The 24,319-nt window shown below is 39.7% G+C and overlaps 2 protein-coding genes and 1 long non-coding RNA gene across 4 annotated transcripts; all 3 read left to right on the top strand.

The window, feature by feature from the left end:
- The first annotated feature begins 935 nt into the window (after nt 1–935).
- Nucleotides 936–7,426, top strand: pa2g4a (proliferation-associated 2G4, a). Its single transcript, XM_029502108.1, has 13 exons — nt 936–1,097; nt 2,307–2,435; nt 2,724–2,829; nt 3,744–3,813; nt 3,903–3,995; nt 4,125–4,188; nt 4,366–4,444; nt 4,852–4,930; nt 5,059–5,192; nt 5,301–5,395; nt 5,490–5,617; nt 5,722–5,775; nt 5,961–7,426. Exons 1-13 carry the CDS (start codon nt 1,016–1,018, stop codon nt 6,021–6,023), a joined length of 1,176 nt encoding a protein of 391 aa, XP_029357968.1. The 5' UTR covers nt 936–1,015; the 3' UTR covers nt 6,024–7,426.
- A 1,081-nt stretch (nt 7,427–8,507) lies between these two features.
- On the top strand, nt 8,508–10,963 carry LOC115043914 (uncharacterized). The gene is made up of 4 exons (XR_003840750.1): nt 8,508–8,550; nt 8,650–8,676; nt 10,261–10,283; nt 10,644–10,963. It is a non-coding gene; the product is annotated as an uncharacterized LOC115043914 (long non-coding RNA).
- An 876-nt stretch (nt 10,964–11,839) lies between these two features.
- On the top strand, nt 11,840–22,742 carry crbn (cereblon). 2 transcript variants are annotated; one of them, XM_029502061.1, is made up of 11 exons: nt 11,840–11,935; nt 12,200–12,312; nt 12,472–12,674; nt 13,053–13,202; nt 14,951–15,113; nt 15,740–15,802; nt 15,910–15,994; nt 16,139–16,254; nt 17,660–17,724; nt 19,614–19,745; nt 20,621–22,739. In XM_029502061.1, exons 1-11 carry the CDS (start codon nt 11,863–11,865, stop codon nt 20,802–20,804), a joined length of 1,347 nt encoding a protein of 448 aa, XP_029357921.1. In that variant the 5' UTR covers nt 11,840–11,862; the 3' UTR covers nt 20,805–22,739. The 2 variants fall into 2 exon arrangements, with proteins under 2 accessions (XP_029357921.1, XP_029357922.1); XM_029502062.1 differs by having other exon boundaries at nt 11,863–11,941; nt 20,621–22,742.
- The last annotated feature ends 1,577 nt before the right edge of the window (nt 22,743–24,319 follow it).

Below are 24,319 nucleotides of genomic sequence, written 5' to 3'. Positions count from 1 at the left end.
ACCAGTCCATCAGGATCATTGAGTTCTTTTTTCCACGCCATCAGACACTTTTCATGGCCTTCAACAGGAGAGACCCAAGTCCAAATTGTAATAAAAAAGCTTATTTTCTTGTGATTAAACAATCTTGATTATCAAAGGATAATATATGAAAGGCTTATACATATTGTATATCTAAAATTTAAGGATGTCCCCCATTGTGAACAGTAGAAGAACATTAGAATGGGTTCTTTGTCTCTGTGTATAGGGGACTGTCTCAGCAGAATATAAAACAAGGCCCATGTTGGAGCCAAGACACTTGGATGCAAAGCACCATGAAATGAGCTCAATCATTAAGTGGACCTTCTTATTGTGAGGCGACAGCACTAACCACTACGCCATGCTGTTCAAGGCACACAGCAGAAAACTGATAGATCAGCCGGTCTCGTCTCTAGTCTGGGGAGGGGTCCAGTCTGGCCTCTAACATCACTAACCACTACTGCTCAGTGAGTGATGCACTGGCCTTCAGCACGGAAAAGCAGTTTATGTTTAATTTGCCTTTCCACTGGAATGAATTCATACACTGCAGGTCTCCAGTGACCAGGTAGACCAAAGTGAACTTCCATCAAAGAAAGAGAATTCTTAACGATACCGGCAAATGAAGTAATCAGTAATTTCAACTTCAGTGGGCTTTGGCCGAAAAGGTTGCTCAATAGTTTAGCAAAAGCAAACTTGTGTATTATATTATATGTAAATAAAATAAAAAGATCCGAACTTCCCATCACTCTGAGTGGGTGAAACTGTCCCTGCTCCAAAATGGGCAGCCCTGATGGCGACCCTCCACAGCCTCGGCCTGACAGAGCGTCATTACGTCCCTGCGTTTTGGCGGGTTCGCGCCGGTGTAACGTAGTGAGCGTCAGAGTGGGAGGGGCTTGAGGCGGAAGTGGGAGGCCCCTGCCAACAGCAGCGGTCAGAGCCAAACCCAGAGAGGATCCGCCGACGCCAGGAGCCGAGCCGGAGCCCTCACCACACTGCCAAGATGTCCGACGACGAACAAGAGCAGACCATCGCCGAGGACTTGGTGGTCACCAAGTACAAGATGGGCGGTGACATCGCCAACCGTAAGTCAGTCAGTGGAGACGGGCGGCCGTCGGTGGACGGACGACATGTTTTATTTTCAGGCCGTAGAGCAGCTAACGCTTCTTCTCGGCAGCAGCTGCCGCCGCCGCCATGTGGTTTACATGCGAGACACATATATCCTGCTCCGACAGGCTAGCTAGCAGGTGCAGCGGGTCTAGCTGTGGTTAAAGTTAGCTCCTGGGACAGAGCTGTCTGCCTCTTTTACTACTTTGAAATGCTAATTGGCAAGCTAGCTGAGCCTTCACACAGACTGAGCTGCTACTGAGCAGGCAAGCAGCGATAAGCAGCGATAAGCAGCGATAAGCAGCCAGTTGCTGACATGAAACCGCTTCAGAGCCGTTTTTCTAATATATTTATTTCACATGTCTGTCAACAGAGAGCAGTTCGTTTTAGCTTCTGTGAAACTGACCCCTGCCTGTTGATTTTTCTGTGATAGTATGGCACTGTATGGAGACTGTTCATGAGTATGTTACACTAATGTAATTCAGGATACATCAATGTGCGCCCCCTGTGCATATTCAAGATCCGTATGAAGGCATTTCTGGGTTATTTGTGTAAAATTCAACAGAATGGAAAATTGAGTCGAGTCATTCACTGGTAGTAAACACTGATCTAGTCATTTAGCAGTGGTGGATATGGATAAACTCCAATTGTTATGTATTGTAATATTGCCTGCTGATACAGATGTTTAAGTAACATTGCAAAATCAGTTTTTCAGACACTGACATGATCTATTTGTCAGACATTACACATTGTATCGTTATAGTTAACATAGTTATTCATTAATTTTAGATATTTTTGGTGCTCTTTGTGCCTTTTATTTCAGACAGTAATTGATCATTAATAAAGAGGCCAACAGGAAACAGGGAAAAGAGGGGAATGCCCTGCAGCATAGATCCCTCGGTCAGATTTGAACACAGGGCACTGCAATTACATGGCATGCGTGTTACCCATTCAAACACCCGTGCAGTCATTTTTACATATCAGATGTCAGAGTTCATTTCACTCAATTCTAATAAATAACAATCATGAGAAATTTTAAGAAAATACCTTTGGTAGTATCTGGTCTAATGTCACAGTGTTAATACTACATTAAACTAGCAACATGCTTTGTTTTTGTATTATTTTAATTTTTCTTATTATTATTTTATTTTATTATTTTCTATTATTTTCCTTTCCTCTTTCTCCAGAGGCTCTTCGTCTGGTTGTGGAAGCAGCCAAGCCCGGGGTGTCTGTTCTGAGCCTCTGTGAAATGGGGGATGCACACATCATGGCTGAGACTGGAAAGGTCTTCAAGAAAGAAAAGGAAATGAAGAAAGGTGAGGCAAAGATGGCACAAATGTGTCTGAGCTGCATTGGGCCTGTCAAAAAGAGTCTATTTACAGTCATCAGGTTGATGTTAATGTACTGGTGTGTGATTTCAGACAGCCTTGGTTAGCTTTTGCAAACAGAAGGGATTTTTAAAAACCACTAATATGATGGCAGATTTAATTGTGGTGTCATCTGGTGGTCCAAGTGTCACACTCTCCTTCATTGTATAGTTTTTTTGCTAAGCTTGTTGATGATTTCCAAATGAAGATGTGGTGGTTCTTTTTTCCCTTTTTTAGGCATTGCCTTTCCCACCAGCGTCTCAGTCAATAACTGTGTTTGCCACTTCTCTCCCCTGAAGAGTGACCCTGACTTCACACTTAAAGATGGGGATCTGGTCAAAATGTAGGCAAAAAGCTCTGCCATATTGTCACCCCACCTCTCCCTCTGTGTGTCTTAACTCTCCCAGTGTGTTGTCCCCCCTTTCTATGTGGTATTTCAGCTTGTATGTGAGGGCTTTCGCCCTGCTGTCAATTGTCTGCTCCATCAATAAGGTTTTGTCCTTCTGCCTGTCCTGTCTGTCCTGTGTGGCAAACGACAAGTAAGCTTGGATGTTTTTAGAACAGGTTTTTTTTTTTTTTCTTTTTCTTTTTTTTTTTCTTTTTTCTGATGTTTGTAGGTTGGATTCGTTGGCTTGATGGTAATCCATCTGAAAAATCCTATTTATCACATCTTTCTAATGCAATCTTGTGCTCTGAAAGACAATGTCAGCTCATCTTAGTTGTTGTATTGCCACTCATGTCTTTGTCCTCTTTAATGTCATCTGTGTTATATGTAAGTGTGTGTTATTGCTCTTGGTGATGTGGTTACACACAGCAGGCTTTTATGTTGATCTATTTTGTCACACTCATTGTGTAACCCTGTGGCTGGGCATGTCTGTTCAATTGATTACTGTCTGTGGTGCTGCTCCTTTGAATTTACAATAAGACATCCAATGTATTCCAGCTGATGCACAGCCAAAAAGAAATTCACCTTGGAATATATGTGCTGTTTAATGGCCGTAACGGATGAAGTAGATTTATTTTTATCTAACCTTCTCTTATTGTTTAGTCTTTTATGAGTCTCATTTCCCAAAGTGAAATTTTGTTGACATTTTGTCCTTCCCAAACCAAATTGATTGATTGGCATCTGCATCAACATGTATAATCTTAACAGCTGTGTGGCAGTTACACTTGTGATAAATTTGACGCTTAGTAAGTTTCCTTTGGATTCAAAGTTACATTTTGATCTCCTCTCCTCTTTTCATCTATTTTGTATAGAGATTTAGGGGTTCATGTGGACGGTTTCATTGCCAATGTTGCCCACAGCTTTGTTGTGGGAGCCAGTAAGGTAAGGACAACTTCTTTTTTTTTAATGAGCATGGTTTTGTGTCTTTTTGTTATAACACATCCTCAAGTCCTCTTGTTTCATTTCTGTAGGAGAATCCCATCACAGGCCGCAAAGCTGATGTAATCAAAGCAGCCCATCTGTGTGCAGAAGCAGCTCTTCGTCTGGTTAAACCCGGTAACCAGGTAAGTTTAACCAACTCTTCACTGTTTCTTTGGTCTCAGACATGATACTTCTTCTGTACAGTCACTTGAAATATTTTAAATGGATCTGAAAATGTCAGTTACATGTGTAAACTTTTCTCTGCCTCTCAGAACACTCAAGTGACGGACGCCTGGAACAAGATAGCTCAGTCCTTCAAATGCTCGCCTATTGAGGGTGGGTGTCTACACCTTCAGTGTATAATGTCTGAAGCCTTTCAGGCAACAATGAGTGGAAATGTTTGGATCTCCTTTGACTAACCCTTTCGTGCATCTGTCCAGATTTGTTCATGTAATGGGAGCATAATGAATACAAATTGACATTAGCTTTTCTGCCTTCCCCAATGTTTTAAAGGTATGCTGTCTCATCAGCTAAAGCAACATGTTATAGATGGAGAGAAGACCATCATCCAGAACCCAACAGACCAGCAAAGGTACAATAACTCACTTATTTGTCATCAAAGGCAAGGGAATCTGAAACTCAAGTTATAATATTAGCCCTGAGATTGAAATTAAAATGTGGAGTTTCAACTCATATTTCATGCAAGATTTTGCACAACATATCTGAAAAATCAAAGTTGCACATTCCCATTTATTCGTGTCTTGGCAACCGGTAAGTTTGAGTGTTTCACTCCTTAAGACTTTTGATGCCACTGGGCATCAATATTATGGGGGAAATGTAATGAAGTTTATGGGTACCAACCCAACCAAAGCTATACTTGGTTTTTGATTAGCGATCCTCAGGGTAATAATGTCGTAGTCAGTTATCTATTATGAGACCTGTCTGTTATCCTAATCCTGATGGACTGCAAAATATGTTCCTTATTTATTTCTGATTCAGGAAGGACCATGAGAAGGCAGAGTTTGAGGTACACGAAGTCTATGCTGTGGATGTTTTGATCAGCAGCGGTGAAGGGAAGGTCAGTGTCCATTCTTTTCTCTCTCCATTCATAGCTGCTGCAAGTGCAAATTTCCACTATAGCCAGTAACCACTTTAGTGCTAAGCACAGACTTTTACTCTTTTTGCCCTCTTGCCATTTATGATTAGGCCAGAGATGGAGGTCTGAGGACCACCATTTACAAGAGGGACCCTAGTAAGCAGTATGGCCTGAAGATGAAAACGTCCCGTACATTTTTCAGTGAAGTGGAACGACGCTTTGATGCCATGCCCTTCACTCTTAGGTGTGAGCACACCCTTGAACAGAACTGTGGTTAATTTTTAAACAGATCAATATCAGGTTGGATAAGAATATATTTTAGCTTAAGCATATGATTTTCATTTTTCATCAGGGCTTTTGAGGATGAGGCCAAAGCCCGTCTGGGTGTGGTGGAGTGTGCCAAACACGAACTGCTACAGCCCTTCAGTGTGCTCCATGAGAAAGAGGGTGAGTGTTTTTACCTAACCTTTTGACATGTTTGTTCTTTTTAACAACTCAAACCTTTCATTCACCCTAATTTTTTCTCTGTCTTTGTTCTCAGGTGAGTTTGTAGCTCAGTTTAAGTTCACAGTGCTGCTGATGGCCAACGGCCCTCACAGAATCACCAACGGGCCTTTTGACCCAGAGCTCTACAAGTCAGAACATGAAGTTCAGGACCCAGAACTAAGGGTAAGACTGTGAAAAGACTGTCCTTACATCATCCCCCCATTCCCACGCTGACAAAGTCTGTATTAAAATTATTCTCACTTAATATGGAAATGTGTCCCCTTCAGACTTTACTACAGAGTTCTGCAAGCCGTAAAACACAGAAGAAAAAGAAAAAGAAGGTAAAATATGGTTCTAACAATGAATGTGGTATTTAATTTGGATGAAGTGTATACCATTAGCTATTATCTAGACTTATTATCTCGCTATCATGCTCTTTACATACTGTCAGTGTGTTAACTTCAGCTCCAAAGCATTCACAGTTGTTTTAACATTACGTTGGTAATTCCTTTTTCGCCTCCTTCAGGCCTCAAAGACGGCAGAAAATGCAACTGGACAGCCAACTGAGGACACGGAAGCAGCAGGATAAATAAATAAATACTGCTTTTCCACACACAGAAGACCCCAGAGAGAAGCAAGGGAAGACAGCAAAATGTCCACATAGTAGAGTTGATTTCACAAATTAAACTGATGAATTCATGAGAACTTGGGAATCAGTTGAATATTTGATGGCTCTACCATGGAAGCTTAACCCTTTACTGCATTGAGGAAATGTACCCTGGAAGGATTGTTGCTGTGTTTTTCTTACCTCTTAACTCAAGTTTGAAATAAAGACTATTCACAAATAGTTTTACAACTTTGAAAAGACCTGCTGCCAAATGGTAAATGTGTGATTGGTGCCTGTTTTTGTGAATTTAAGCTTCATTATGCTTGTTATTTACAGCTCAAAATTAGTTTTCAGTAAAGCTGAATTTTTGCAAGTGATTTGGTCTGATCTTGACATCCATCTAAAGCAGTTCATAAATGGATGCTTGTACCGTACTTGTCATCTCATTGTGAAAACATTGGTCCTCCAGGCACTCTCAAGCTTGAATTAGATGTTTTGGCTGTAATGTTCCATAGTGCTTCCTTTTGGCATCAAAATGTTTTTCTCTGAGTCAAAGTTAATATCCAGATGTTTTTTGGAAGGCGAAGAAGAACTTTTCCACCTTGAAAAGAGTGTCAATCAGTAAGAATGACAATTTGTCATCCATTGCATTATTACACAACTCAGACCTTTAAACATTTAAAAACACCAAATACTATTCTTTCTTGACAGCATCATGCAGTAAAGGGTTAAATATAACTTTGTCCTGACCACAAAGACAGAAACTGGAAATTATGTTGCATTTATTTCAAAAATGTCACTCAAATTTGCCCTGACTACAAGAATTGTGTTATAATGGGTGGCCTTTGCTCCTGAGTTAAGCTGTAGTGAGCTTTTATGGGAAATTGTGACCTGCCCACATTTTTTGGCTAAGGCTGCAATGTTTTAACCACACACATTTTTCTTTCTTTCTTTTTTTACAACAATAAATTAACCAGAAGACAAGGATATTTTTTTAAGTCCACAAGCTAAAAAAGAGACATTGTAATCAACTTCACTTAAGGGAACAAATTGCTACATTTACTGCCATTCCCCTTGAAGTAAAGGACATAAATTACACTTTTGAAAGACTTTTCTATTTATAACACCTGTTACATGCATACTTTACTGCATCATCACTTGTGTGAATCACAAATGCTAAAAGTCATCAAGTTTTTCAAAAAGGTTTTCTGGGAATTTCCACCGGAGTTTGATGAGTGAACTCATCTTAGCTGTGAGATTCATTTGAAGGTTTAGGATGGATTTGTCAGGACATGAATGTGTTAAAAAACGTAATATCCTGCTTTTAGCTCAGTCAGTGGCTGATGGTACTTTACATCTGATGAAATAAAGACATTTTCATACTTTTTGGTTTGCTTTGTGTGAAGGTTACTGGTGAAGTTATGTACTTGAAATATCTGCATTGCAACATCAGAATTACCAGCTGATGTACAATTAGCATCGTCTTAATTTTACAGATATAGGCAATAATAAAGAGCACCTGAGATACAGCACCTATAAACTGGATGCAAGAGTAGTTGTCCTATAATATAGACTATATGATTATATACAAATTATATTTGCATTGAAGTTACTTAAATTGAATGTACCATAATAGTACAATTTGAATTGGATATATGTACATTGTTGTGTGCATAAAACCAGCTAAGACCATTTTTATTTTGGTGAGTTTCTGCCAGGATTAATTGGTCTTTGAGAAAAGACAACAGTCTCACTTAAAGGATTCGCTACTGGTTCATCAGTGCTGTTCTGGATTGGACGAAAATTACACCATGGCTGGGTTTCCCTGCAAGCACCTCTGGCATGAACTTGATTGATCTACTTTTTCTCTCTATGCTTCAACCAACTTGGGCATTTTCTCAAGCAGCATATAAACTCTTTGGTGACCTGTGGACAATTTAAATCCATGATCACAAAACAAACAACTTGTTGTTCCAGTTGGAAATCATTTTTCCTTTGTATCTCTTTCTTGTATTTGATCATCTATATTTGAATAGCTTCATTGGTTCTTTTACTTTACAGTGTTTTAGATTTTTGACTGAGATGTTATTTACATCATCACTCAAAATCAATTCTTCAGAGATAGATTCTTCAGAAGAAAGAGGCCAGGAAATTTTTGTGACAGCTTTGACTAATGTAGACATAATCTTAACTGACATCATGGCGGTGTCACCTGGAGTGGTTTTTAATTTAGCTTAATTTTAAGGCAAATTCAAATTCGTTTGAATCAAAAATGTCTTAATGTCCCTTTACTACATTGTAGAATTTAATTGCCCCTATTAGACAGCTGTAGGCTGCTAAAATAGCAGGCAGCATAAAAGTTCCTCCTTCCTAGTCTATGAGAGGCCTTTCGGGAGTCTTTGGACTACATTTCCCGTGATTCAACTGCGTCAAAATGACGTCAATCGCTGTATAATAGCGGCCATTTTTCGTCGTCACATCCTCTTTCCGTTGCTCTTCTCGCTTTGAGGTACGGAAACGATTTCACCGCTACTACAATCCAAAGTAATCTTTGAATTATTCGAATCATCCGCAATTACTAATAATTCCTTTTGCTTCATTTTCACAGAAACTTCTCCACACGATGAGAGCCAAGGTAAGGAAAGTGGCAGATGTCGGTAGATCAGGGACTGTATTTCCTTCGTGCCGCCTCTCACTGCTGCTGTGCAGCGTGTTTACTGACTCTCATGTCCTTATTTACGACGTGTTTTCCTTCACTGTGTGTGCTGAATGTGACTCCAGACTCTGAATCACTGTAGATATCAATTTATTCAATTTAGTCACAATGCAACTTGTGACTGAATTGCAAGTTGTCCTGCATTGCTGTGGATGCTAATGCTAACGACAGGCCTTGGTGCATGCCGCAGCGTTAGAAACAGTAAACCTTTGAACCTTTTGTTGCTCTGACTTTAAAACTACACATCACTAATTTGCACGAAGAGCAGCACTGATATATGGCATGTTCAATGCAACGTTAGTCTGCAGTAGTTTCTCTGCATTTAAACAATCACCGTGATTGTAAGTGGGAGGACACACATGTCGCGCTAGCAGGCTCAATAAACGCCCCTTAAATCAGCTTCCAGTGTCACATACATGAAAACAAACAGTGATCTTATTAATAGAATCTTACTGTTAATCTGTAGAAGCCCCAACCTCCTCAGCATTCAATTATATTTTATTTATTTATTTTTTAATCTTATCCTTTAAACGTGCCACACACCAAAATTCATAATTCAGATCTGGTGCATCTCTGCAGAATGTCCCAACTTGGTACATTTAGATCTTAAATCGGTTCAAACAATTCCCATTTTGCCCTTTCCTTTAAGTGTGAAGTACAGCCTGCAGCTGCAACATTAACTCTGTTTCTGGAATTTAGTTTGATAACTTCTCTGCATACTAAATCCATTCATCAGTCATTGTTTTATCTTTGACACAGCCAGACAACTTGTAATGAAACTAAAAATCATTTAACTCCCCTCAGCTTGATTACAGTCAGACCTATGTAATTTTTCTTTTGGACATGCTTATGTTCAAAGTGGCTTACAAGTTAGGACAGTCTAAGCTTTACATTAGCAAAAACCCTTGACACAAGTACTTATTTACTCACTTGCTCCTTGTACTATCTGATAACTGCAGTGCTTAAGGCTCAGATCAGGAGTTTTTTGTTTTGTTTTTACAGCACTGGACAATGTATAATTTGCTGACCTGCAAACGCTTGCTTGCATTTATCTCCTACTTTGACATCTGTAATCCTGCAGCTTGTCTTATAACTGGAACAAATGGGTATAATAGTATTATTACTGTAATGGCTCCCTGCTAATTATTGGATTTGTTTTTGCTCAGTTCTAAGGCTTTGGACAGTTTTGCTCCCCATATATCCTATCCCTAGAGGTGAAGGTTTCTGACTGAACTTTTGCAATTGGTGCTTCCTCACTCTCCTGAATTCACGTGACATGAAACCTGACCTGACTTAAATTAGACAATATGGTTGCCTTCTCCAGCCCTAAGTGTGTATCTGTCAGCTTTTGATGTCTTTTTGTTCTTCTGAAATAATTAGATTTCTGGTCTAATCAAAAATGGTTAATCTTTATGCTTAGGCCCCATTTTCTGATTTTGTAAGAAAAGTGTTATGATTTGTCTATACATAGTGCATGCTAATGAATTTTCCTTTATCTTTCAGTGGAGGAAGAAGCGTATGCGCAGGTAAGCTTTAATGGTCCACTTTCAATTGTACAAACTCAAAACCTTTTGTAGTATTCATACTGAAAGATGACAAATACAAATGAAGCTGTTCAGATTCCATTTAACAGTAATCTGACAAACGTCTAATATGCTGGCTTTCCCCCTCTCATCAGACTGTTTGTCTTGTTTTTTTTTTGTTTTTTTTTAAAGGGCAGTGATCCCAAAAATTATTTGAGTACAGCTATAGGAGGCAGTAAAAAGATTTGAATTGGCAAAACAGCCAAAAATATGAATGACTTGCAAGGTCCAGTCTAGAAATATGTACTTTTAATGGACAAATCTTCAACGGTTTTCTTTACACCTGCTGTTTATTCTCAACAGGCTGAAGCGTAAAAGGAGAAAGATGAGGCAGAGGTCAAAGTAAGCCCTCATCTGTGCCAGCTGTGGTTCCCATCTGCGCCTCTTCTGATGACTTAATGTGTGTGGCTGAAGTGGATCACATGGAGCCGCCATGAGCAAAGGAAGTCCTTGACAGCTTGTCTTGTTGAAACCAGCTGTGGATGTCTGTCATGAAGATGGCAAAGATGCTGGACAGATCAACATCAGAGCAGCAGCCCTGTTCATGGACCATAATACATGTTTACCAACAACTGTCATTTGGTGTTTTGAACAATAAATAAACACTGTTTAAAAAAATGTAACCGCAGGTTTCAGCCTCTTCATTGGTTTGTGCAGGATGTCTGTGGGTGCTCTGTATATACTGCTGGAGATCACAAAGTGTATAAAGAAACTTCTAGATGGGGCTGCAAAGTTTCAAATGAAATGTTGGTGTTCAGTGAGGTCCTGATGACTGAGACAAACAGCACAGAGCTCATCCTATAAAATACAAATGATAGAGAACCAAAAAGCATCCTGTATGTGACTACATTTCACATGCTTCAGGACAGATGAGGGCTGCACTAAGATGCTCACACCCATTGCAATAACTATATCACAAAGCGATTTGAGGTGTGAGGATTAAAAGGCAGAAGTCTTGATTTAAGGAAACAAGATGAGGGATGGTCCGCTCCCAGCTGGACGTGCCTGGAACACTTCCAAAGGGAGGCTCCCAGGTGGCATCCTCAGCAGATACCCGAACATCTACTGGCTCCTCTCCCCATCTCTGAGGCCTTCTGTGGAAGCTCATTTTGGTCGCTTGTACCCACGATCTTGTTCTTTCGGTCATGATCGAGTTCTCCAGCAGAGGTGAGGGTAGGAATGAAGATTGATCAGTGTGATAAAGTCTCTTTATTTCAGATTGGACACAAAATTATTGGTAACTAATTGCAATTCTAATTTATCTATTTCCCCAAAGGTTGTCTTTGCCCTGTGACATATTGTTTCTGAACTGTGTTCATTTATTTTGTTTCGTGTGATGACTTGTAACGGAAATGTCATTCTTATTCACATTTTGTTTACCCCTCTGTTTTGGTCATAATTAAGTTTTTGTTTGTGAGCGGCCCATTTGTCGGCAGGGGGCACTCGCAGGCCGCCGTAGTTGAACGGCGCGGCCGCCGCAGAAGGGCGTAGAAGAAGAAGTCCGTGTTGTAAACAGAGGGATATGGCTGACGAGAGGGGTGGAGGCGAAGACAACAACAACGACAACATGGGGAACCAGTTACAGCTTCTTCCAGGTAACAGTGAAACGAAATCACGAAATCATCAGTCTGAACCTCACCAGCTAAGAATGAGCTAGCATGTGTGCTCGGCAGGCCACTATGGAGAGGTCACATCCCGACTGCCACATTTTGGAAACCAACCCTTTCACTTTCCCTTTATTGTCCTTTTACCGCCTGAGTCTTGTTAAGGTGTCAAAGCTGCTGTTGTAGTTTTGGTTAGGAGTTCCTGAGAGGACTAGCTATCCCTCTGAGAGCCTTTATGTCTGTGTGCCATGACAGACAATGAGGAAGAGGAGGAAGAAGATGACATGGAGACTGAAGACCGAGATAGTGAGGAGGCAGAGAAGCCCAACATCATCACCTTTGACCCAAGTCTTCCCACATCACATGCAGTGAGTGAGGCCACGGTGTAACAGACTTTCTCACTGTACACGCTGACTGTCCTATATGTGGAGTGTTTCTTTTAGATATCAGAGAGCTGTGTTGTGTTGTTAGTCCTCTGCAGCTGTTGTGATCTTCTTGTGTGTTAACACTGACGCCTGCCTTGCCAGTATCTGGGTTCAGACATGGAGGAGTTTCATGGCCGTACAGTTCATGATGACGACAGCTGTCAAACTATTCCTGTGTTGCCCCACACGGCTGTGATGCTGGTGCCGGGCCAGACGCTGCCACTGCAGCTCTTCAGGCCGCAAGAAGTCAGCATGATGAGAAGCGTCATCCAGAGAGACCGCACCTTTGCTGTACTCGCACACAGGTATGTGTCTGTGGAAATTCATCTGCAGATGACAGACTGGATATCCAATGTCTTTGTTTTTGTGTCAGTTGTAAAGACTCCACTGATTTCACTGACAAATACCACTTAATAGTCATCAGAGCACTACTCAGCCAGCGGAAACTTCAGGCCGCTTATTTAGTCAGAGAGTTCTCATCTGGGTTACCCCTGCTTCAGCACGGAAACACTGTTTAACAGATATCTGTAGTGCAAGAGGTAGATATTTACCAGGTTTGTACGTCTTAATTAAGAGATTTCATCAGGTTCCATTATAAAAACAACTTATAATTCAATTATTATTTATGTCTGATTTAAGTCTGATGAAGTCTGAAAGGCATTATTCACATTTTGTTTCTGTAGTGATGCTGGTGAGCCGGAGGCAGAGTTTGGGACAACAGCTGAAATCTATGCATACCGGGAGGAGCAAGAGTATGGCATTGAAACAGTCAAAGTGAAAGCTGTTGGGAGGCAGAGATTCAAGGTTCACGAGATAAGAACTCAAGCAGATGGGTAAGTTTCAATTGGCCCTTAATCCATTAAATCATATGTCAGGACAAAGGCTTGTTCTTATGATACTTACGCTTTATGAATACAGACTTGCATGCTGTCTCATGGTTCTCAGATTGGGTTGAGCTTGTCAATTTCTTCAGGACTCAGCCATGCAGATTTTGTTTGTGAGCATGCCTGTGAGAGAGAGGCACACACTAATGATAAACTATAGCACGATATATTCAATAATTTATTTTTTAAGCTAAGTCTGAAGCGTCTGAGCTGCTCGCAAGTTCACATCAGAAGAACTGGTTTTTATTCATTTATATCTTGGAGCCCATTCCAAGAGCTGGACTTGTTCAGAATGACTCAAAGAGTAGTTCCATTGTTCAGAGCTGGAGGGCAGACTAGAGTCATTTTCAAAAAGTGAACTGAAAATCAGCCATTCAATCATTTAATTATCTTCAACTGCTTATCTATTTCTGGGTCACAGGGATGCCAGAGCCAATCCCAGCTCACATTAGTTGAGGGGGGGGTCACCCAGGACAGGTCACCAGTCCATCACAGGGCCATCACACAGAGACAGACAGAGACCAACAACCACTCACACTCACACTCACACTTGCAGACAATTTAGAGTCACCAGTTAACACAAACATGATGTCTTTGGATTGTGGGAGGAAAGTGGAGTATTCGGAGGAAACCCACACAGGCACGGGGAGACCATGCAAACTCCACGCAGAAAGGCCCCAGGCCCAGGAACCAAACCAGTGAAGCCCTTATTGTGGGGCAACAGTGCCAACCACTATGCCAACCAACCTGCTGCCTGAAAATCAGCAAGTTTCTACTGAATGTATTTGTGAACTGCATCTGATATTCATTCAAAAATGTACTTTAAGGATTTTATGTCAGATTTCTAGCTGCGGGTTCATTCACTTATCACTCTAAGCTTTAAAGGTCATCTTAAAGGATTCATCCTTTATATATAAGCGTATAGTAAACCCCTCAAACAGCTTCAGTTTGTTCTTTTAATTATTTGTCATAGTAGTCATAGTTTGTCATGGCAAAATGCAATTCGCATTCTATGCTCATTTTCTTGTTAGAGGGTAAATTGGGGGAGTGTTTATGGAGAAACATTGCCCGGTAACTGTTGTAATCATACTGTAGTTCATGCGCACATCCTCCACTCCTCAGGAAATCATCAAGTATTATTTATGTCCAGAAAATTGGGTCTTCATTATGAAATATTTCCACATTCTTGTTATTCTTCTTGTTATTATGTAATGTACACAAATAGCTGGATATAATCCTATTGACCTCTCATTGAGCCCCAACCAGCCTTACAAATATGTAATATTTAAGATAATACATAATCAGGTTAGGTTTGCTGCTGTGGATTCAGTTTGCAGACATATCTACTGAAGAGTTACACATTTTGTGTCCTCCAGTGTAATTCTCCTCTTCTCTGTTATATCTGTTCTCAAGATTGTGGAAAGAAAGAAATTCAGTATTGGTATATTTTCAAAGCAGTTAGGTGCTTGAATTTTTCAACTCAACAGCTACTTTTTTTTATATAAGAACTCCAGAAAATTCACATGAGAGCCTCCATGGTGGGGGGTTGGACAGAGAATATGTCCAGTCAGCACTTTTGCGTAACCATCTCACATTTTCAAAAATCCTGTCACACACCTGATAACATTCACTCAGCACATTTGTTTAATCTATTATTCCTCATTGTGTCATTGTTTTCCTTTAAATTTTGCCTCCAGGATCAGACAAGCCAAAGTACAGATTCTTCCAGAACGAATTCTTCCAGATCCCCTCTCTGCTGTACAGCTAACACCCCTCTCCAGGCTCCACATGCACCCTTCTTCTAAGCCCCCAACTCAGAGCTACAAGCAGGCCCAGTGCTGGTGGAAAAACTACCAACAGGTCAGACACACAAACAGTCACACTCACCGTGGCCGTGGAACAGTTGCACATGTGGCATTGCACACAAAAGGAGATGAATAAAAACACGACTGTCTGCACACAGTAAACTACAGACCAAATGTAATAACTATAATGTAAAACAAAGAAAAGCTGATACAGCCAAATTAGCATGAAGAATTGCATTTAATACTTTGCAATCTTTCAAACTTGGTTGTGTAGTTAATAACAAACTCAAAAGACGTTTACTACTTTTACACAGAAGCAATTGATTGATCACATTAGTTTTATGTTTTGAATAAGATTATTTTAATAAACAGAACTTGGAGTAGGAATTTTTAAAACATTTGCAAAAGACATCTTGATCACGAAAAGATAATTATACTTATTTGAAATCTTATTGCTGTAGCATAAAATTAATATGTTCTCTCAACATTTTGGCAGGAGAAAGGCCTGCTCCTATTTTAGCATATTGCTTCGTGCACAGGCCATTGAAACATGCTGTTTTTTGTACACACACTTTTGGCCATTTTGTACTCTGTTTGTCAGCAGAAGAAATTGAGCGGATCTCAGGGTTTATCAGTAATGAACATTCAGGGTTTAACTTGCTAAAGGGTTGTCCTTCACAGAGGAAGTTTCACTGTGCCAGGCTGACAACATGGCCACCCTGGGTCTATGCACTCTATGACTCTGTGAGTACTGGAGCCTGGTGCACCATTTGGAATTTCCTCCATACATAAACACCACAAAGATATGAATGTAAACCACATTTTGTCTTCCTCCTGTGCTTCCTCTCCAGGAGTCGCTAATGAACAGAGTGAAGAAACAGCTTCACGAATGGGATGAGAATCTGAAGGATGACTCCCTCCCTACGAACGCCGTAGGTCAGCTCCTAATCAGTTTACCACAGATGGATCACAGGCATATGCACGCACGCACATCTTCATCCCTTTGTTTTGCTCTTTTTTGCCTTCTTTCCTTCCGTCCTTTCCTCTCACCTACTTTTTCTACTGTCTGTTTTCTGTCAGACTTCTCCTACAGAGTGGCAGCTTGCCTGCCAATAGATGACGCTCTGCGGCTCCAGTTGCTGAAGATTGGCAGTGCCATTCAGAGACTTCGGTGTGAACTCGACATCATGGACCGGGTAATTTCTACCCCTCCTCTCTGCTCCGTCAAAACTGTCAGTCTTTCTCAGCAGCCTCCACTATCATTCCGCCCTTGGTGTTTACTGTGATATGATCTGTGGTGTGGGTCTGTTTTTGGCTCCTTTGTCCTTTGGTATATTGAACCAAGACAGAGAGGAGTTGACAGATGTGTTGTTGCTGGGAAACAAAGCAGTCTGGCCTCTGTCATCCTGGTTTAACTCAGTCTTGTGTGTCAGGGAAGACACAAGTTGTTTTTAGCAGTGCTGTTCTGAAGCCTGGGATACTTTGGTCATTGGTCCTGACTGAAATAGCTTAACTACTGGATGGAGTGGTATGAAATAATTTCTCTTGCACTATCACAAGGTCAAAATTCTCCAACAATTCTCTGGTGGGAGAGAAGCTGTATTAAAGGTTCTCACACATTTGTTAAAACGCAATTAGCTACGACTTCAAGGAGTCTTCATCAAGGCAGGAATAGTATAAACAGATCCAGTCCAAATATAAAATACATAAGACATGATCAATATTGCATAACAATGCATGCTTATTTGGCTCAAGATGATGCAGTCCCTGAAAGGTTCCACTAGACTAGAATGAATTTATTCTGCCTTTCAAATCCAGATGATATCAGGATCAAATGTAATATCGAAAAGATTTTTCCACCCACAGTACATTTTATTTCTTCTCCTATCAAGAGGCTGTTATTCATAACTCAAAATAGACTCTGGACTCACACTGTTGTTGTCACTGTTGTCACACTTTGGAGATATTTTACAGGATTAAATTTTTTTAAGTCTGTAGTTGCCATAAATATTGAATTTACCTGAAGGGTAGCTTTTTGGAAGTCATCATTAACTTATATTGATGGAATAAAACCTGTTTAATGTGCAGTTAGTAAAATATAGGTTTGCCTTTTTTTAAAATGAAAATTGCAGATATTTCTTTCGTGAAGAAGGCCAGTGTCCCTATTAGCTTATCAGCTGAAGCTTAACACACACAGGCATGCACAAGCTCGAAGCATGAAGTGTGACAGTCATATTACTAGGAGCTGCAAAAGCAGTACAGAATGTGTGAACCAATGCTTTTTTTAAAATGTGTCCTCATATCATCTATTTTTTCCTCTGATGGACTCAATAGTCCTAGTCCTTAAAGTGCCAATTTGTGTGAGGAGTTTATCCACAGTCAGTGTAATACTGACATTAGCTTCAGATCAGCAAGCTATAGACCAGCTGGACCACAAAAATGTGTTTCAAACAAAATATCTACAGAAAAAATGAGTTTAAGTGTATTTGCTGTTCACCTCCCTTCATCTTGCCCTCAAACAACTCTTTCACATGAAGTACTGAATTAGTCACATATTCCCATGTATATCACTGCCAACACTGTATTACGTCTCCTCCTCAGTGCACATCACTGTGCTGTAAACAGTGCCAGGACACTGAAATCACCACAAAGAATGAGATCTTCAGGTGAGGAATTTCATTTTCTTTTTTTTGTTGGGGGGGGGGGGGGGGGGGGGTGTCAATGTGTTTTGTTTTATTTTTTCATCCACTTTATACAGTAGCTGTATCTTCTGCTTCTCAGCTCAAACTTCAAATTTGCTTGAAATTGCTCATATATGGTAGGTGACACAGCAAAGAGCTGAAAATGTCTGAGTAGGACCAGCATGACTAGCAATCCTCTGATAACACACAGGCTCATTTACTTCAGTAATATCAAAAATAATTTAGATGGGTAAAACACACATTTAAACAGTTTGGGTTTTCTATTTCTGCTGGCCTTCGTCAGTGCAATCACTCTAATTATTAACACATCAAAGTTGAAGCAGACTTTGTCAAAAAGTTGTCATGAACATGAAAGGCACTAGATTCACACAGTCACACCGCTATGTAATGTAATCATGTAACTGTCTGTAATGTGTGGTGGTAAAATGTTTATCTGTGAGTGACGCACACAATCTCAAACACAACATGAAATTGTCCAGTCTTCTGTATAGTAGTTTATCAGAAAGAAGAAAAGGGTTTTTTGGAGTTTTTTTGAGGACATTAAGATCACCAAATTGAATGAGTGATAATGTACTTCAAGATGTGATTTCAAGATATTCAGAATACCCCTGTATCTTATTCATCTATATTTGTGACAACTGGAATAGTGAATTACACTTGAAAGGATGACTCAGAGTAAAGAGTAGTTTTTGGTCAAGATTTACTGAGCATTATGTAACTGTTCAAACACCTTTTCCTTATATTTTTAAAATGTTAAAATCATTGATTTAAATTTGTGGTCTAATACTTTTCACCCTACAACATCAAAGGAAAAAACCAAATGTCAACTTGTACAATTTTATAAAAATGAAAAAAGGAAAAACTATAAATATTACATTGCCAGAAGTATTACGATGCCTTGTTATGATACTTGAAGTTTAGCTCAGCCTCTTCCCATTTCTTCAGAGCATCTTTTTAAAGTTTCAACCCCGTGATTGGAGTCTAGCTGTCTTTTTGTGTCTAGTTGTATTGTCTGACTGGACCGGATTCATTCTTCTTAGACTTTGGATACTTCACTTTACTTGGTTAAACCTGAATCAACAAGCCTTGGTACCTTATATCACTGACATTTCATTTAACCTTAAGTTAATGTAGAGAACATGTTGACGAACAGGTGCCTATTAATAGATTAGGAATAGGATAAGCGTTTATTTGTTTCACCCCCTTTTTTACCACATTTTCACTCTTTACTGGCTCTCAAAGTAGCGTCTTGTGCTTTTGCTTCAAAACCCTCCACCGTGTTCAGTTTGTCTATTCGCTCTGAGTGCTGAGTAGATACATTTTGTTCACTGGACACATCTGCCTCACTAAAAAAAGGTGCCAGTGAGCACTGAACCAGAACAGCAAAGTTGTGAACTGAAAGACAATGAGAGGCTCTGAAGAGCCGAAGAGCTGTAGACTAACACTTTTATGTGTATTTAGCAGTGACACCTGTTAGATCACAGAATATAATTTGATCATCTTTTTGATATAAGAATATAGATTAGAGCATTTTCAATTTAAAGACCATTCCCAGGATTGTGTGTCGACATCAGATAATTTTAGATCATTACTCCAACACTGATATTTCAGGCATGGTCATTTTTTATTTTAACAGTTAGTTCTGATGAGATCTGGTGGATTTAGAGCAGGTGCAGTGGTTGAAATGGCATCTAAGGCACATTAAAGCAGTTTTGCTGCATTTATGCTTGTTATGGAGTCCTTCACAGCATCATTCGTGAAGTTGTTGTTTTGTTTTGTTTTTTTCTTGCTGAACTCTTTAATAATGTAATAATCACTGCTGACGTCACACTCCACCTGCCTTTTCTCTGCAGCTTGTCTCTGTATGGCCCCATGGCTGCATATGTTAATCCTCACGGTTACGTCCATGAAACCCTGACTGTCTACAAAGCCAACAACCTCAACCTGGTTGGCAGGCCGTCAACACTGCATAGCTGGTTTCCAGGGTAACTGCTGCACTTCTCCCACCTCGGACTAGTGAACATACAACCAATCTTACACACAGTAAACACTGACTCAGACGTCCCTCTGTGTTTCACAGTGCTTTTGGAATTACACAAACCCGTGACCATTCCACTGAATGTCATAAACAGGCTTTAATACTGCATTTGGTGTTTAATCTACTCCAACACTGTTCAGAAATTGAAAGCCTTCAACTTGTGTTTCTTCATAAATAATAATATACATTTTATAAATCAACGGGGCATTGTTGCGTCTGATTAAAATGGAACCCGTTTCGTTTCCTAATCCTGAAAATGGGGAATGAGACAATTAGATAATGGCTCTGTAATTACAAAGTAAATCTGACTTAAATGGTGTGGCTCTACATTTAGATCAAGCCCCCTGAGAATGTAAAAAACTGTAGGATTGAATTAGCCAGCTATCAGAGGCGGTAAAACAGCAGTGTACTCAGAGATCAGTCCCTCTTACAGTCCTATGACAAAGACCACATTGAGTAGGCTGAGTGTATGAATACTATACTATAAATGATAATGGCAAAGTTTTCAGACACACACAGAGTATGTTTTGCTGTTTGTTGTTTTAAATGACTGTTTGATCTTCATTCTGAGAGGAATGTCTGTGCAGACTTGGACAGTAAATAAGCCATTTTTTAGTTTCCTCAGCTGATTTTGTGACCAACAATGAACCTCATAGTCTTAAAACTGACATATTTAAATTGATTAGGATACATACTGTATTCAACAGTTAAACTTTATAAAAGAAAAACATTTTCATATTTATAGATTCAGGATTTCTTTTAATGAGAAGGGAAAAGTAAATGTAAGATTTTAATATTTTGTTCTCTTCTCTCTCTTCTTAGATATGCCTGGACAATCGCTCAGTGCCGAACCTGTGCGTCTCACATGGGTTGGAAGTTCACTGCCACCAAGAAGGACTTATCTCCACCTCGTTTCTGGGGTCTGACCCGCTCAGCTATGCTCCCCCGCATCCCCCAGGGAGAGGCGGAGGAAGGGAGGGAGGGCTCTCGCCTCTTTTGCCTGTGAAGTGCGACCATCAACCTTTCGAAACCCCCCCAAAGCCTGGATCTTCATCCACTCTCTGGCTGTGATTACTTTTAGAAATCAATCCATCACACCCTGCCTGTCACCCCTGGCAGCAAATCCATCATATTAGTGAAAAGGTCATGCAGCGTTTAAATGGCAGTCGGCACGTTTATTAGAAACCAGGTCAGAATCATTGATTGTTCTTAAAGGTTCTTAAATTGTGAAGAAAGTGGTGGGAGGAATCGATGCATTGTAATAAACTGAAAAAGAAATGGAAAAATAGACTGATTTCATGACACGTAGTAGCATCCTAGCATGCAGCTCCCCTGCCCAGCTGTTTTCTTGGCAGCTGCAGATCCTCATACACAGAAACAAAAATGCTTTTTGCTCAATCTAGAATTTCTCCTGAAATCCTTTTTTTCCCACACCGTGCATGTAGTTGAGATAGTGATATCATCGATTAGGCAGCAATATCCCACTTACAGTAATGTCACTTGAATCAAGCCAGTTTGGGTTTTTCAGATATGTTTTCTGCTTTCTGACCGACTTCACTCGCTCTAGGTCAGTGGAGGAAGCTGTTCAGTCAAAGTACACTCCTGTGTAGATCTGATGTAGTATCATGACAGAAGATATTTTGAATCTTGGAATTCAGTTGGATGTATTTTTGTATGCAAGAAGATCGGAAAATAACGTTCATTTGCGTGTGGCAACTTTGTGTTTTTTATTATCACATCAGTTTTTGTTAAATAATAATAAAAAAAACTGAGGTGAAAATAATGATCTGTACCATACTTGACATGATTGTGTCTGTTTTGTATTCAATTATAACTCATTGACTTGCCAGTTGATGTGCTTCAGGAAACAAGTGTTATATCTGGTCGCACAGGTGAAAATTTGGGACAGCTTGCAGCTTCATGGTGTTAAAGCTGGTCAAAACAATGAGTGAGTTGGAAGACTCTTTACCCTTCGTTGTTTTGTTCATTCACGTTGTATGCAGCATGTGAAAATGGTGTGCCTACGCTCCAACTCCGCGTCCTCTGATCATTTTGGTGAAGCAGTCAAACACAGACATGAGTGAAAGGTTGTAAAGGGCAAAGTGGTGATGAAGCTCTGAATTAATTTATAGGATGTAGTTTTATAAGGATTCTCTTTAGCTTCCAAGATCTGAGTGTTCAGAATTCTACTTGTGATTTTGTTGCGAGCTGCTGGCTCACATTTGTATAAATGTAGCTGTAAATAAGAGGCAAATATAGCATTTATTGCATATTATAATTGGTGTTCTACTGTTTGTAGGATCTGACTCTTATTTCTTATATCTCATCATGTTAGAGAATTGTTGCATAAATATCTTGCCATAACTAGTCAAAGCAAATGAATGCAATAAGGACATGTCCCGAGTCCGAAGATGATGTTCTGTTTAATGAAATGTATCTGGATGCTTCCTAGAAAAAAATGATTCAAGGCTGCTTATTTTCTTTCAGAGCCGGATGAGAAGATCCGTTCCACTCATATCTTTACAATAACATAAAACTAACTTGCTGCTGTCTGTAATCCTAAATTGAATGTTTCATCTAACTCTGCATTAAAGCAAAGCATCTTTCAAATAATGTCAAGATATTCCCCTTAAAGAGAAATCATTCAGAATATCTCATGTGTTATTGTTATGGCAGAAGTGCTGTGTGGAATATACAGTGGGTGTCCTGGTTTTTTTGCATGAGTACATAATTTTTTTAATCTCATTGCAGTGGTTGTGCCTAAAAATTCTAACTGTAAGCTTCTGCAGAAAAGCCATGCCATCATCACATATTTTTTTCATTAAGGAAAATTTGGATTCTTTTTTTTTTTCCCTAAAAATCATGTGAAATCATGATTCTGCTGATTAAATTGTGTCACATCACTGATTCAGTGTTGACCAGGCTTCATCCATCCCAGACATTAAAACACACACTTCATTGAGAAAATGAACATCCTGGTACTGCTCATTGGACCACAGACTAAACTTAACATTAAGTTTTCCTGTGACCTTCCTCTGATATCATGTATTTGCTGTATCTGATTTCATGCTGAGTATATTGCAGGAGGACATTCATAGGGAGTACATCAGATATAGATACGGTGATATCAAAAATAATGGTGGGTATGTTAAGGCCTCATTAAGATAATAAATCGAACTTTAACAATAAGGTCAACAGATCTATGTTCCCTATAAATCAGAATTTGTAAATAATACCTACAGACAGATCACCATGCGCCTTCACTCTGTGATTCCACGTGTCAACCTATTACATGTTTGGAGTGCATTCATCTCTCGTGCACATACACTTTGATGGAAGATTATGCTCACCCAATGAGAGTCTAGTGACTAAGTGGGATGGAAAGCATGTCAAACATTGTGCTCCACTGATGACTTGAACATGAGCGTCCATCAAAGAAGATGATTTATAATAAATTTATAATAAAGGGTGTAATAGGTCTGAGGCATGCAACATGTGATGTGTCAAATCTTACAGGATCAGCAATAACAAAATTAATCTTGACTTACATTGTTGCTTCAGCACTCTGTGTATCTGTTTCTCTTGACTTAAGTTTCTGCTTTCATGACCATATCTGTGTGTTTAAGCAATGGAAGCACATATTAGGTTTCATTATTTTCAATTACAGCCCTCACTTTATGAAAAATGTCTGAAGCCAGGCTGATACAATTATTTGGGCTTATGTAATGTTCCTGTCAATTTACTCACAACTGAAGATGTGTGATGTGTCTAGAGTGACGTTTGAATTATTGTGTTTTCATTTGTGTTGCACATGCTTTTTTATGAGTGGAGTAAACCAGTTGAATAAAAATAGAATAAGATATGTAACATTTATCCACTTTCCTCTATGCACTTTATTAGTTTTATGGAAATTGGCTTTCAAGTAACTGGGCATGAGACAAAATTATATTATTTCATAAATCAGATTGAAACAGCTATTTAAAGATTATACCAGATCAGATGAAACATGACTGATGTCTGCAGGAAATTCCAGTAATTGTAGCAGCCAATGTAAAAAAGGATCCACAAGGAGAAAAGGTCAGTAATATACGAAGCAACCCAGAGCACTTCCAGCAGGGATCTGTTGATCTACATACAGCCATATTTACTGCATGTTTAAGATATAATTATATGTTCATCAGCAGGGATACTGATGTGTGCAGACAGGTCTGAAAAGTCAGCACCTCTCTATGTGTGGTTAGTTGAACTGCAGCAGTTCAAACCTTTCAATCAGCACACTGCTGAACAAAGACACAAACTTGTTCCTTTCAGCTTTAAAGTCTCTCTAAAAAGCTATTTTGGACGGCGATATTTTTTGCACTGAACGCAGCTGAGAAGTGTGTTCGCAATTTTAGGAGTGAATCTGTCTGTAGATGTTTCCCAGGCTGACAGGAGGGTTGGGCCCTTCTACCTGTCTGTGCCTCGGAGCTCATTGCCCATCCATACGCTCAGTGGATGTCAGAGTTTCAGTTCTGCTTTTCA

Source organism: Echeneis naucrates, chromosome 5, assembly GCF_900963305.1.
Source record: "Echeneis naucrates chromosome 5, fEcheNa1.1, whole genome shotgun sequence".
Lineage (NCBI taxonomy): Eukaryota > Metazoa > Chordata > Actinopteri > Carangiformes > Echeneidae > Echeneis > Echeneis naucrates.
This window is presented reverse-complemented; position numbering and strand designations above follow the sequence as displayed.

Coding starts and splice junctions, on each gene's coding strand:
- pa2g4a (XM_029502108.1), top strand. CDS start 1,016: ATGTCCGACGACGAACAAGAGCAGACCATCGCCGAGGACTTGGTGGTC. Junction 1,098..2,306: donor GGGCGGTGACATCGCCAACC/GTAAGTCAGTCA, acceptor CTCTTTCTCCAG/AGGCTCTTCGTCTGGTTGTG. Junction 4,931..5,058: donor TCAGCAGCGGTGAAGGGAAG/GTCAGTGTCCAT, acceptor ATTTATGATTAG/GCCAGAGATGGAGGTCTGAG.
- crbn (XM_029502062.1), top strand. CDS start 11,863: ATGGCTGACGAGAGGGGTGGAGGCGAAGACAACAACAACGACAACATG. Junction 11,942..12,199: donor ACAGCTTCTTCCAGGTAACA/GTGAAACGAAAT, acceptor GTGCCATGACAG/ACAATGAGGAAGAGGAGGAA. Junction 15,803..15,909: donor TCTATGCACTCTATGACTCT/GTGAGTACTGGA, acceptor CTTCCTCTCCAG/GAGTCGCTAATGAACAGAGT.